Source organism: Cydia pomonella, chromosome 18, assembly GCF_033807575.1.
Source record: "Cydia pomonella isolate Wapato2018A chromosome 18, ilCydPomo1, whole genome shotgun sequence".
Classification (NCBI taxonomy): Eukaryota; Metazoa; Arthropoda; class Insecta; order Lepidoptera; family Tortricidae; genus Cydia; species Cydia pomonella.
Genome location: NC_084720.1, coordinates 12,208,079 through 12,220,831, shown reverse-complemented (window position 1 = coordinate 12,220,831; position 12,753 = coordinate 12,208,079). Strand labels below are relative to the sequence as shown.

Below are 12,753 nucleotides of genomic sequence, written 5' to 3'. Positions count from 1 at the left end.
AATTATGTGTACAAAACACGATTGTTTGTAGAGCTAGTCGTTTGACGTACTGCCCATAAAGCATTCTCATTGGTATTCGGCGCCAAGTGATTTATAGCCTCATCGATACGAGCTGCCCATGCCAATGTCCTGGTTTACCTGTAAGTGTTGTTGGAGCCTAATGGACGCGGAATCTTGGTAAAAATTTGTGTAATTCTATTTAAATTCTATATGGGCATAATATAATAAATATAACCTGATAAATTAAGTACAAAGTTGTATTTGGACTTGACGAGTTTAAATTAAAATCGGCTCATACAATTAAATAGCAGGTTAAAGTCCGCTCATACAATTAAATAGCATGTCTTTCCTGTTAATGTTTGTCAAAAAACATTGAAATTATAAATCAGCTCTTTCTGATAGTTTGTTTTTATCGTAGAACAAATATAATTAACTTACTCTACTTTTCTAAAACACAACAGCTAGAAATCCTTAACTTACAGACTCAGACAAATATTTTAATAGAAAATTTTGCTAAGACAACTTAAGACTAAGGGCCACTTGTGTGTTGCAGGGCTAGCCAACGAAAGCGGAGTTAACCGTTTATACAGGGTCCGAGTTAGTTGGCTAATCCTTGAACGTGCAAGTGGCCCTAAGAAAGCTAAATCTTAGCCGCCACAATGTTGTTCTTTATCATTGGGTTCTTAGTTTTCAAGTTTAAGATGTAAGATTCCAAGGATTTGCCTATTACGCGTAGGGGCCAAACCTCGATCACGTGCCCTAGTGGTCCTGCCTGAGTGCCACCAATTAAGTTATTTGGCTCGTGCTTAAGGAAAACAGAGTCAACAATGAAAATCATACTGAATGTTAATGAATGAGAACCATTTTTCGTAGATATGTATGTAATTTTTACCACCTAAACAAGAACAATAAGCAGAAAACGAGTATTTTGCTTTTCATTTGGATGGAAACTATCATGTAGAATTGTAGAGACATCACAGAGTGTGTTTACTGAAATGAATATTTACTAGAGATGTGCCGACTACGGTTTTGGCCGACTAGCCGACTAGCCGACTAGTCGGCAGTCAGGTGGCCGACTAGTCGGCCGACTAGTCGGCGTAGCCGACTATGGTCTTCGCCTAAGTTCGGGCGTAATCGGGAACGTTCGGGTCGCCTGATTCGCTGCCGCACGTGGTTGCGTTTTCATGTTTTGACTAGTTTTGTTTACCTTTCCGATTCACTTGTTGCTCCGGTGTGTTATTATTAGAAAAACATACAAAACGAATCGTAATTGTTGTTTAAAAGTTTAAATAAACAAGTAGTGATCTTTATAAACATTAAGTATGTCTAAAAGAAAATCACGCGTGTGGACATTTTTTGACGATGTTGAAGGTGATTCAAGTAAAGTAATCAATGCCAAGTACTTATTTCGTGAGGTGGACTGGTACCAATCGGCAGACACTTCGAGTGTGGTGGTTTTTTATTTTATTTCCTTATTTTTTTGGAAGATCTAGGCAGCCGACTATTCGGCTCATTTTGCCGACTAGTCGCCGACTAGTCGCCGACTATAAATGTAGCCGGATAGTCGGCTTTCCCGACTAGTCGGCGACTAGTCGGCACATCTCTAATATTTACATTATTGAATAAAGCCGGTAATTACATTTGCTAGAAGAAAAACTGGCCACAAATTAATTCACACATATGCGCTGTTAAATATAATGCAAATATTCCTGCATGCATTAAAAAAAGATGCGCAACGCCTATGCCAGTAATCAAATATTAACTTCATTATCCTGGTTTCTTAAGAATAGCTTTACCACATAAAAAATTATATAGCCATTTAATTTATAATATTATTTATAAATTAAGCACTAAAGTTTGATTTATTTACGAGGTGATACAGTACGACAAGGTAAAATGGTGCTGCATTTTACGATCGGTTTACGGAGAGTGCTACCAAAACTGCTCGCGGTATTGGCATTTGTTATGACTTCAGGCACGTATGGGATTGGCCTCTTTCCTTTTATAGCATTTTGGCGTTTTGTTGTGTGGGTATTGGATATTTATATGCCAGCTGAAATGATTAACACATGACAAATTTTATGGTAGCGAAAATTATGAGGTGACAATATATTATCAGTTTGCGGCGCTCTAACTTCGAATTAAAATTGAATTCCTACCAATTGTACGGGGAGCTATGTTGTAACAGCGAAATCAATTTTGTATTGATAATTTGTGGACAATTTTGAAATGGATTCATTTGATTTACAATGGCTCTATGTCTCTAAACAACTTTTGTATTAAAATGCAATATATAAATAATAATGAATAAAAATCTTTATTTTATTCCATAAAAATTATAAGTTACAATTAAAGGCAATTTAAGAAATCATTAATACAAAATAAATAATAGTAATTTCGAATTTCAATTTATACATTAGATTCTCATGCAATAATTTAATCAGTTATTTAATAATATTTATTAGAAATAAATTGCTAGATATATATATATATACATATATATTATTAAGTACCTTAATCTAATTTTTCGCCAAACTGTGAAACAGTTTGTTGGCGGACCCCCTTCGTGTAAAAGCCTCCTCCAAAGAATTCCATTTGTCTCTGTTTTTGCCGTATTTATCCAATTTTGGCCCGCAATTGAGACTATTTCATTCTGCCACCTGTTACATATTTTGTAAGTAGTGCAATTTGTTTTAATTTTTTGCAACAATAACCTGGGGAGCGAAACACTAACTGCAGTGCACCATAAACCATAACCTAATAAATACCCGCAAATCTTATCTTCATAAAGTAATAATGCGACATCAGACACGCGATGCACCTTTTATTTCACAGACACAGGTGTTTAGGTTAAAATAGAACTCTTTCAATTGCATCTATGCAACGTGTAGGAGCACGGCCTCGCTGTATTCAAGTTGTCAATTCATTATAAATGGTCGATTCAGCGCGTATCCCTGCAGCTGCACGCCACATGCCACGAATTTGTCTTCCAGACAACCTTTTCGGTGATTTATGATCTCATACATCGCATTGAGATGTCAGGAAACCAGCATTTGAGATTTTATTTTTTGCCCAAAAAAAATCAAAACTTTTTACTATTCTACGTTAAAGCTGCATTTCAAGTGTTCGGCACGATTATTAAAAAAAATTGCTAAGTTTTATCCCTTGTCTTTTGTATGTAGAGTCTAATGGAGGCTAATATCTTTCATCTGGGTGCACAATTGGACAATTACAAGAGGCTTAGGAATTGCTACCTGAAACTTATTTATGGTACCTACTTACTTACCATCCCTTTTTTTGTCTATCATTTTAGAGAAATGGCTCCTGGGCTGAGCGGAGAAAATTGGTCTTTGATTTTTTTTTATCGCCATTTTAATCTCACATACGATTATATGGGGCGGCTTTTAAATACTAATGCTATCCCCATTTAATTTATTTTCTTCGTCTTCTTTGTCTGTTCTTAAATACCTAAGCGTTAGCAAGAAGTGTTAAAAAATATTTTATAAAAACATACCTAAGGACACTTGAAACATTACTTCCCTCACAATGGGAGCTGTATAGCCGAGTTGGTCAAAAATATCTGAACACGCACCTAACGCCTGTGACAATAGAGGCGTGTTCAGATATTAGTGAGCACCTCGGCCGGACCGATATATCTCAAATTGCGACTGTACTTATAAAAATGTGCAATGTGCCCCTTGCAAAATAAGTTTTAGATCTGTACTTAACAGCTTATAAAAATGCAATGAAGAATTCACTTAGGGTTATCTTAATCTTTCCGCAAGAGTCCTTAAAGTCCGTTGGAGTTTGGCGTCAGTTTCACAGCGTTCATAACTTTCAATGTTATAGCACTTCAGTAACTGTATCTGGTGGGAATGAAACTCAAATGGGTCAGGTTGCGATGCAACGGTTCCTTGAATCTAAGAGGCTTCGGTATCAGGCTTGATCCTTATGCCTCGTTTAAAATGTACGTACCTACAAATAAGGGTTTTGCGGAACAAGAATATATTTTAGCTAGCCATTCGTTGCATTGCTAAGACTTGGACCTTTTCCGCTCTTCTCTTTCTCCTTTGGCCCTTTATGGCGACCTTTAAAAATAGTATTTAGGCCTCTCTTATGCATATGGAGTGCAGTGCTGCGGTGCGGTGAAGAACACATTCCTTACTTTACAAAAATGCTATGTTCTTCTTCTTCCTAGCGTTTGTCCCAGTTTATTGCCACGACTTATGGGAGACTGGGGTCCGCTTGGCAACTAATCCCTAGAATCGGTGTAAGCTCTAATTTTTACGAAAGCGACTGCCATCTGACCTCTCATACCAGAGAGGAACTAGGCTTTAATGGAATTAGTCCGGTTTCCTCGTATATCTTAAATAAGTTCCGAAAAACTCATTGGTACGAACCGGGGTTGGGCACCTTACAAAAATACTATACCTAACGGTTTCCAAGAAATCGGAAGTCTTATCTTGCAGCCGCAGTACTCAATGAAACAGTATTTCTAGCCCTTTACTCGTATTGTCGCTACGCTATATTTCAGAGAAGGTCGTAACTCAGAAAGTGATAACCTCATTAACAAAATGTTTACCACCGGCGAACATTTACATTCACACCAAGATTGCTAATTTTGAGACATAATAACTATTATAACCTGGTATCTGCAAGTCTTACATCTCGGTTCATTAGTCGTGGGCATTGTGGATCCGCGTTTCTGGTTACAACAAAACCAACACATAACGCAATGCACGGTCTTATCACAAGCGCGATAGTGTTATCTTAATCACTTGTTTTAATGTAATTGCCATTAGGTTGTTTCGTAAGAATGAGACGATATCATCAATGCTTTTTGGAGTTAAAAATACTAAAAATTATGTAAGTAGGGATTTCACTTTATGTAGGAATTTCACCAAAAATTATAACATGCTGTACGCACAGTATAGTAACAAAAAACTACTTTATTAAGTAATAATATTATCTGTTCCATAATTTTGAAATTTTAAATTGTACAACTTTCTAAAACCAAAAAGTTACAGTACAATTAAATGAGAGTTGATTGCTTGATTGAGACAAAAAATTTTTTCTATTTAGGTACCTACTTACATGCGAGGATTGTGAATGTCAGATAACATAACGTACCTTCTTAGTCCCCCCTTTTTTTCTTTTTCTTATTAAAAAAAAGGTCCATAAGTAACTTGTTAAATCTTCAAATTCAGGCTTTAAGCAAATCTAACAAAATAAAAATTAATATGTATTTTCAAAAAAAGAAAATGAAAGCCATTATAATTGTTTTCACATCAGCAGCTGGAACAAGGGTAATTTGCTGCTTAAAAACAGTGAGCAAAATGGCATTTTGCTCACAGAGTGAGACAAAATAACATTCAAGTGACATTTTTTTTTAATACTACGTCGGTGGCAAACAAGCAGACGGTCTGCCTGATGTTAAGCAGTCTCCGTAGCCTATGTACACCTGCAACTCCAGAGGAGTTACATGCGCGTTGCCGACCCTAACCCCACCCCCCTCGTTGAGCTATATTGGAATGTCATTTCAACGGGCGGGACCTAATACAAGTTCGTAATATTTGGATTCTATTGTCTTTGTCCCTTTCACGTCATTAGCAAAAAGAAAGAGACAAAAATAAGTGCATACGTAATTCAACGGTATATTGACGGTTTATATGAGACCCCCGAAATAAGTCAGACCGCATCGTTCCAAAACACCCTACGAGTCCTCAATCGTACTAATTTATTAATGAAATAAAAGTTTAAAATATATTAAAAACATCATATTTTACGTATTTTTTTATATTATCAAAACAATGAATTTAAAAAAATACGCAATTGTTACGCAAAGTAAATAATTCTACTTTTAACGATCTCTACTATAAGTAGTTGAAAAATAGTTGTATCGGCAATTCGGACCGTATCTTAAAAAAGTTTTATGTTACATAAAAAAAGTTGTCGATTGAACTGTCAATTGATGTTCGTTACTTCATTATATCCGTATTATCTTATAGAAATTTCTTTCGTTTTGTAATTAAACTTAATTGTTAGAATACCTTAAGAAAACATGAATGAAATAGTGATGAAGACGGATGAGATTTTTTCAGGTTGTATTTTTACATTTCAAATATGTTCACACTGCTGTCGTGAAAATTTTTATGTACTACCCGAGATCAAAGATATTTACATCTCGTGCGCTTTTGAGTCCCTTACTGCGCTCAAGATTCTAAATAATCTATTATAGAATCTTTCACTTGCACGGGACTCAAAATAAGCACTCGAAGTAATATCAAACTTTGGTCTCTTGTTGTACAAATAACTATTGTTTTTGTCATTTAAACATGTTAATTTATGTCAGGCATACATTTTGTTGAATGATGAGACTGAAATGCCTGTTTTTTATTTAGTAGTACTTAGTACCTATAGTAATCTAGTATCTACTAACATGCCAGGTGCAGTATTGATTTCTCGTAGGTCTCTGCCATGACTATATAAACCTAAAGTCCGCCTAGCCTAAGTTTGTGACCTGGCAGTGACCATAGCTTCGCCATGCCTAACTACTTGTCGTACAATTTGGAGTAATAAGCTTAGCGTAGACGGGTTCTATCATTATATACTATTTTGAACTAAGTTCCCTGTTGGGAATAAAAAACATATTTGCACTAATGAATTTAAAATTAAATTAATTTACTGATCTATTTTTGACAAATTTTTACTGTATCGCCTCTATTATATAAAACATAACATTCTTACTTTCCCCAGTCTCTATATTTATGAAGTTTCTGTTTTCGTCCAAATATAAATACCTATTCATGGATAATAACTCATTGAGATCCCGCATAACTAGACCTAAATACAGACACAGATTGCATAAACCATATGTAAATTTGTCACTCACAGCAAAAAATGATTATATTATGTGTATTACAATTTATAACAAGTTACCTGATCGTTTTAAAGAAATGGATCTCAAACAAGTCAAACACAAAAATGTGGCTTATAGAAAAATGTTTTTCTGTGTTAATGATTATGTAAGTTACTCATAAGTATTTTTATTCTTTAGATAAATATGTAAATATATATGTTGCAAATGTATGTACACCTGAAAAGGTAAAGTCTCAGTGTAACGGAATATGTAATTGTATATTCGACCTGCAATGTAACCTGATTCTTATAAGCAAAAAAAAAACATAATCTAACTTTTCATGAAAATATGACAGTAGTTTTACGTAACGTTGACTTGCTTCCTAACGTAAAGAATTCTAGCTCGGCAAACATTGGTGTAGCCGGTAGCTGTTTGCGCTATCAGTTGGCGCTAAACGACACGCAATAATGAGCCGGGAACGTGTTTGAGCGCTGGTTAGCGTGCGCGGGAGCCGATCCGAAGGCTTTGGATTTTTTGTGCTTTCTGGGACTTTGTCGCTAAAGGGAGTTAAATTTGAACATTTTCTTTTGCTTAAAAGTAGAATTTTTATATACAAAGAATTTTAATACTTAATTTATTTATAAAATTCGGTATGTACCTACTTTAGTTTTCCAACCGGATCTGTACTATAGTATCTAACAGGCCAATTTGAATTTTAGTTAGGTATTTGATCTGTTTCTGATATATCAGTCTCAACAGTGACATTTCCTCAACTAAAAACGTTACGCAGGCGACTCTAACACTAAGCGCAAGAGGCTGATAGAAATGGATTAAGGAAAACCATTAAATGTGAATTTTCCATATCTACTTACATGTTTTTATGAAAAACAACTTTAAACTTGGTTTTCAATAAGACTACAATTTATTTAATACTATTTTTTAACCAGCATACGTCAAGTTACTTAAGATGTTGAGGATCTACAAATACTTGATTTTATGAACATTCAATTTCTCTACTCGATTGAAGTGTCCGTACTGCGTAGACTGACCGGGTACGTTTAAGAGCAGTACCTAGCTATGTATTCACCGTTCACACTGTAAACAGACTATTCGTAAATCTTATTCCAAAGGCATAAGATTTACGAATAGTCGGTTCCACCAGTGGTGGGTTAAAATTGTTACTGTTAGTAATATCTTGTTGCATCTTCACCTTGCACTTGACCGCTGTGTGTTGACTTGTCTTGCTTTTCACACCCGTCTGCTAAACGCTAGTCCGTTTGGATTGGAGGTAAAAATGTCGCCACGTTTCTTGGATCTCAATGATTAGATGTTTTAAGTGTCATGTCGTCAAAGAAAAATATTGCTCGGACGTCACGTAGTCTTGTCACGAGAAGTTCTTTGAAATAATCGATGTTTGATTTTATCTTTAGTGGAAATATGAAGCTTTAAATCAAGGGTATACGAATGTCAAATTACAAACTTCTACCGATACGCAACTCCGTTTGGATTTTATTGCGCTTGGAAATGGGTTGGAAAAATAGAAAAAAGTGACGAAGCTGTCTTTGCGCAAATATTGAATCGGTACCATTAGGTTGCTTTGTTTCCCGTGGTCTTAATTTACAATGACGAATGACAATTTAAGCAGCATTGAAAAACTGACTAGACACTTACTAAGCGTTTCTCATTTAAATATCACTTCATATACCACGTCGACTAATAATTAAACTAAACAGTAGCACGACGTGTACCTGACGTCGTTAGTCTTTATTATTATACAAATAAAGCCTACATTGTGTTCCACGGACATTGTTATTGTAATTTAACACTTGAAGCAAGAATTGTGGGCATCTCGATTGTCATTTTGTTTTCTTTTGCATCCAGGCTACGGACGACGACCCTGTGAATAGGGTTAACAAATGTTCGTATATAAAATGATCTAACTATGTAAGTACCTGGTACATGATATTGTGAGTAGAAATGTGTTAATGAATTGATTATATGTTATTGGCAATATCGCCGTAAAACTGCTAACATAATGTGCTAACTATTGCTGTGATTCCCCTGTTGTTACTGAAATACCTGTATCTAAATGTAAAGAGTAGATTTCAATAGGGTACGTCATTTTGTTATTTACCTACTTTTTTCAAACTATTGGTCATTTCATCATTGACTTGGATTGATGGAATAATGTTTTGTAATTTTTTTTTTAGTAATTTTTGGGGTTCGATATTTTTCGGAGTCTTTTAATGTCGGTGACCTATTAAGGTGTTTTTTTTTTATATTTTTTAGTTGCTAACCCTACGTGGTTCTATCTATGGATGTCACTTCATGGACACAATAGAATTACTCTTGTTTTCTGAGTTCATAAATAATAATGAATTTAATGATTCGCCGCAGAGACAAGTCAGTGCGTAGGATTCACAAATTGCTCGTGGAAACGAATGTCGCATAGGCGATAAAATTATGTTATGAGTCACAACTATTTAATATCTTGGTTTAATTCGTTCAAGTACCAAGATAATAAAATAATAATAGATGTGTATTATTTTACTTTGTATCAAGTTTTATTGTTCCTCAAGTGTTTGTTATTGATCAACACACGATAAGACATAAATTAATATGATATGTATAAATTGTACAGGGGTACACGCAGTTAATGAAAGTGATAAACTACCTATTCAGATGTAAGTACGTACAACTTAATTAAAGCAAAGCTGTTGATAATGTGCGCATCTATATTTGACCATGACCATATTGGTCACAGGTTTTGCGATCCTGCTGGTCGTATGTACACAAAAATAACAGTACCAAAAAATTAAACAAGTCCTAAATGTAATGTCGAAAGTGTCATCCCTGCCTGGCCCATCCATGTTACGGTATTCAGGCTCGCGTGTAAGTTAGTAGCAAGTGCTCGGGACGTGCCTCGATTCTGTTTGTTTTCCAGCGCCCGCGCACCTTCCGAGAACGCCAGACATGTCGTCGAGCCCTGTTTATTATTATTAAATGTTTATTTATTATCGAGTTGAGATGTTACATTTGCTATGTCATCCGGAGATTGGGTTTGTTTATGAAGCGTAGCCTACGCTTTGAACAGGGATGCAAAGGATTATCTTATGCTGTTGTTTGCTTTCTTGCATTATCTTTCATGTTTATTTATTTTAGGGTGCTCGGTTTGGGATGGACCATATTTTGATAGAGTAAAAGAAGTGCATTAACACATCTTACATTATGAGAGTAAAATAATCCGTTAATTTTTATTTTTTATTTTTATTATTTATTTTAAGATTCTTTTTGCTTAATTAAATCAGGCTCAATTCTAAATATTTTAATACCTAACAGCGTTACAATGACTACTGACGGGAAAATTGGTGTCATGTCATTTGCTCAACACTGATTTTAACCTTCACGATTTTACACATTTTTCATTACGAAAATGGGACTAAATAATATGATATATTTTTTTAATTACCTCTGACGTTTCGAGGTCGGCATTATCCCCGTGGTCTCGGAGAAATACTCGCCGAAGTTGACATCAACATCTTCTAGCTGCGAGTTGCGTTAGTTTTTCGAACTACTCGCACTTGGTCTTATTATACGCGATTACGTCCCGTTTTCGTAATGAAAGATGTCATTTGCTATTGTGTACATAAAATATACTAGTATCTCAAGTGGAATTAGTCAAACTTTTGGCTTTCTTAAGACATACGCCTAAATTGTCTTTTCCCTTGTTTCTAGGTAATGTGGCTGCTAGCAGCTCTGCTAGCAGCCTGTGCTGCGGGCGCAGTGAGCACGCCGTGCTTCGAGGCTCGCACGCGCTGCGCCTACCGCACGGGCTGTGGCGCCGCGCTGAACAACTACATGATCCTGTGCAATGACGTGCTGTCTGAACCGACGAGCGTGTGTCCCAAGCCGTGTGAGCATGCGCTTATAGCGCTCATGTCTACCGAGGAGGGGAAGGAGCTGATGAAGGTGAGAATCTTTTCTTCTTGTCTGACCGCTCACAGTTCATATCACTCAGGCTGTGGTGCGATTGTTCGCGTCAATAAAATATCCTGCAGTAGAGGTTGCTCCTTAAACTTGTGTACCAGAAGTTTTGGCTAAGGATAAAGGATCCATTAGTGCGGTATAGACACGTATACGTTAGCTATGTGATGCTGTACATACAGTCAGCGTCAAATATTTTGTAGCAGTCAAAGTGGCCAAATAGTTCGGTACACCATACTAAACATAGGGTGTACCGAACTATTTGGCTACTTTGGTTGGTACAAAGTATTTGACGCTGACTGTACATAGTGCAATTTGAATCCGAGAATCAAAAATAACCGCAACGACAAATCATTACATTAACATATATTACTAATTTAAAATTACCGTGAAGATATATATTCCAAATATGATACGTCGTTTATAGCCTATATATTGTAACGCTTAAAATTTGACCGGGCCAAAGTTCGACCGTGTCGAAATCACTCCTCATCAACGGTTGTTTATAGTCTGTCTATCGCAATTGATCAACACCACCAATTACATCTGGTCCCCCATTACTCATTCCAGAGGTTTTGTCCATGCGTTTTGAATGGAGATGTCAGTACGGGAGGGGTCTGTGTTGTTTGGTAGTCACGTACGCAGACGCCCCGCAATAAAATCTAATTTAGACGTCGTCGGGCAGATTTGTCGGACACGACGGCAACAAGATCAAATCGCGGGAGGGTCGCGGTTGACGACCTCGGATACGTCACAAATAAACAAGCATAAAATAGTGGGTTACTTTACGCCGGTACATGTGAGAAATAGTTCTCATAGTTACCTGTATCCACTTAATAATTACTTTATAAGTATTACTGAACTCAAGTAAGTACCTATCTAAGATAAATTAAAAGCATCTAAAGTGTCCAATAGATAAAAAGTTAACTTTTGACTCGCCTGTCATTTTTTTTAAAGATTTTTTTTTTACTTCTGATAGTATCCATTGTCAACATCTTTTGATTTATCAATTATAAAGGGTTTCTACATAAAGTACCAACCATCAACCTAAGTAATTTAAATGTAACAAGTAGTAATATGTAATAAGTAACAACATAAACATCACTTCTTGTTTGATGTTTGTTTTTGCAATTCGATTTTTATTGATAATCAAAGCACCTGTTTATGTTAACTTATACTTATTTATTACTCTTTTAATACAGTACCCCTATGTAACTAAATTCGATTTCCAAACGTGACGTACGCGTTTGCGTTTAGTCTCATTTTGTATTGGATTTCGAAAGAGCGCGCCAAGCGGGACGTTTTGGAAACTCAAAATCCTATACAAAATGAGACTTAACGCAAACGCGTTCGTCACGTTATGATGTCGATCACAGTTACACTAGGGGTACAGATTATAATGACACCCAGACTTTAAAACTTGCCAAGACATATGTAATTTTGATTCATTAAACCTTGTTATAGGCATCTCGGCGGTTAGAGGATCAATTCATTTTATTATTTTATTATACAATAATTATTGTAAAAAGCGCTGGTGGCCCAGCGGTAAGAGCGTGCGACTTGCAATCAGGAGGTCGCGGGTTCAAATCTCGGCTCGTACAGTCAAGTGTAAAAATATGGGAGTACACATCTTACTCAAAAATATGTCCCATAGCATCTTATTCCAGTGTAATAAGAGCGTAGTACCATATTTATGAGATGATTTATTCGATACATATTTCTGCACTTGACTGTACCTATGAGGTTTTCGGAACTTATGTACGAAATATTATTTAACGTAACTGGTGACCGAAGAGCTTCGAGCGGCTTCCTCGCACAACGTATCAGTATTGCGATACAACGAGGAAATGCCGCCAGCATCCTTGGTACAATGCCTCAAGGGCCTATTTTATATACACCGTGTTTTTTTT

At 36.1% G+C, this 12,753-nt stretch overlaps 1 protein-coding gene across 1 annotated transcript in view; it reads left to right on the top strand.

Moving 5' to 3' along the window:
- LOC133527495 (growth arrest-specific protein 1-like) overlaps positions 1–12,753 on the top strand; it is a 30,486-nt gene that overhangs the window by 5,384 nt on the left and 12,349 nt on the right. The window contains exon 2 of the mRNA XM_061864530.1: positions 10,595–10,828. Within this exon, the coding sequence (XP_061720514.1) occupies positions 10,598–10,828 (231 nt within the window). The 5' untranslated portion in view covers positions 10,595–10,597. The remainder of the gene's footprint in view (positions 1–10,594; positions 10,829–12,753) is intronic.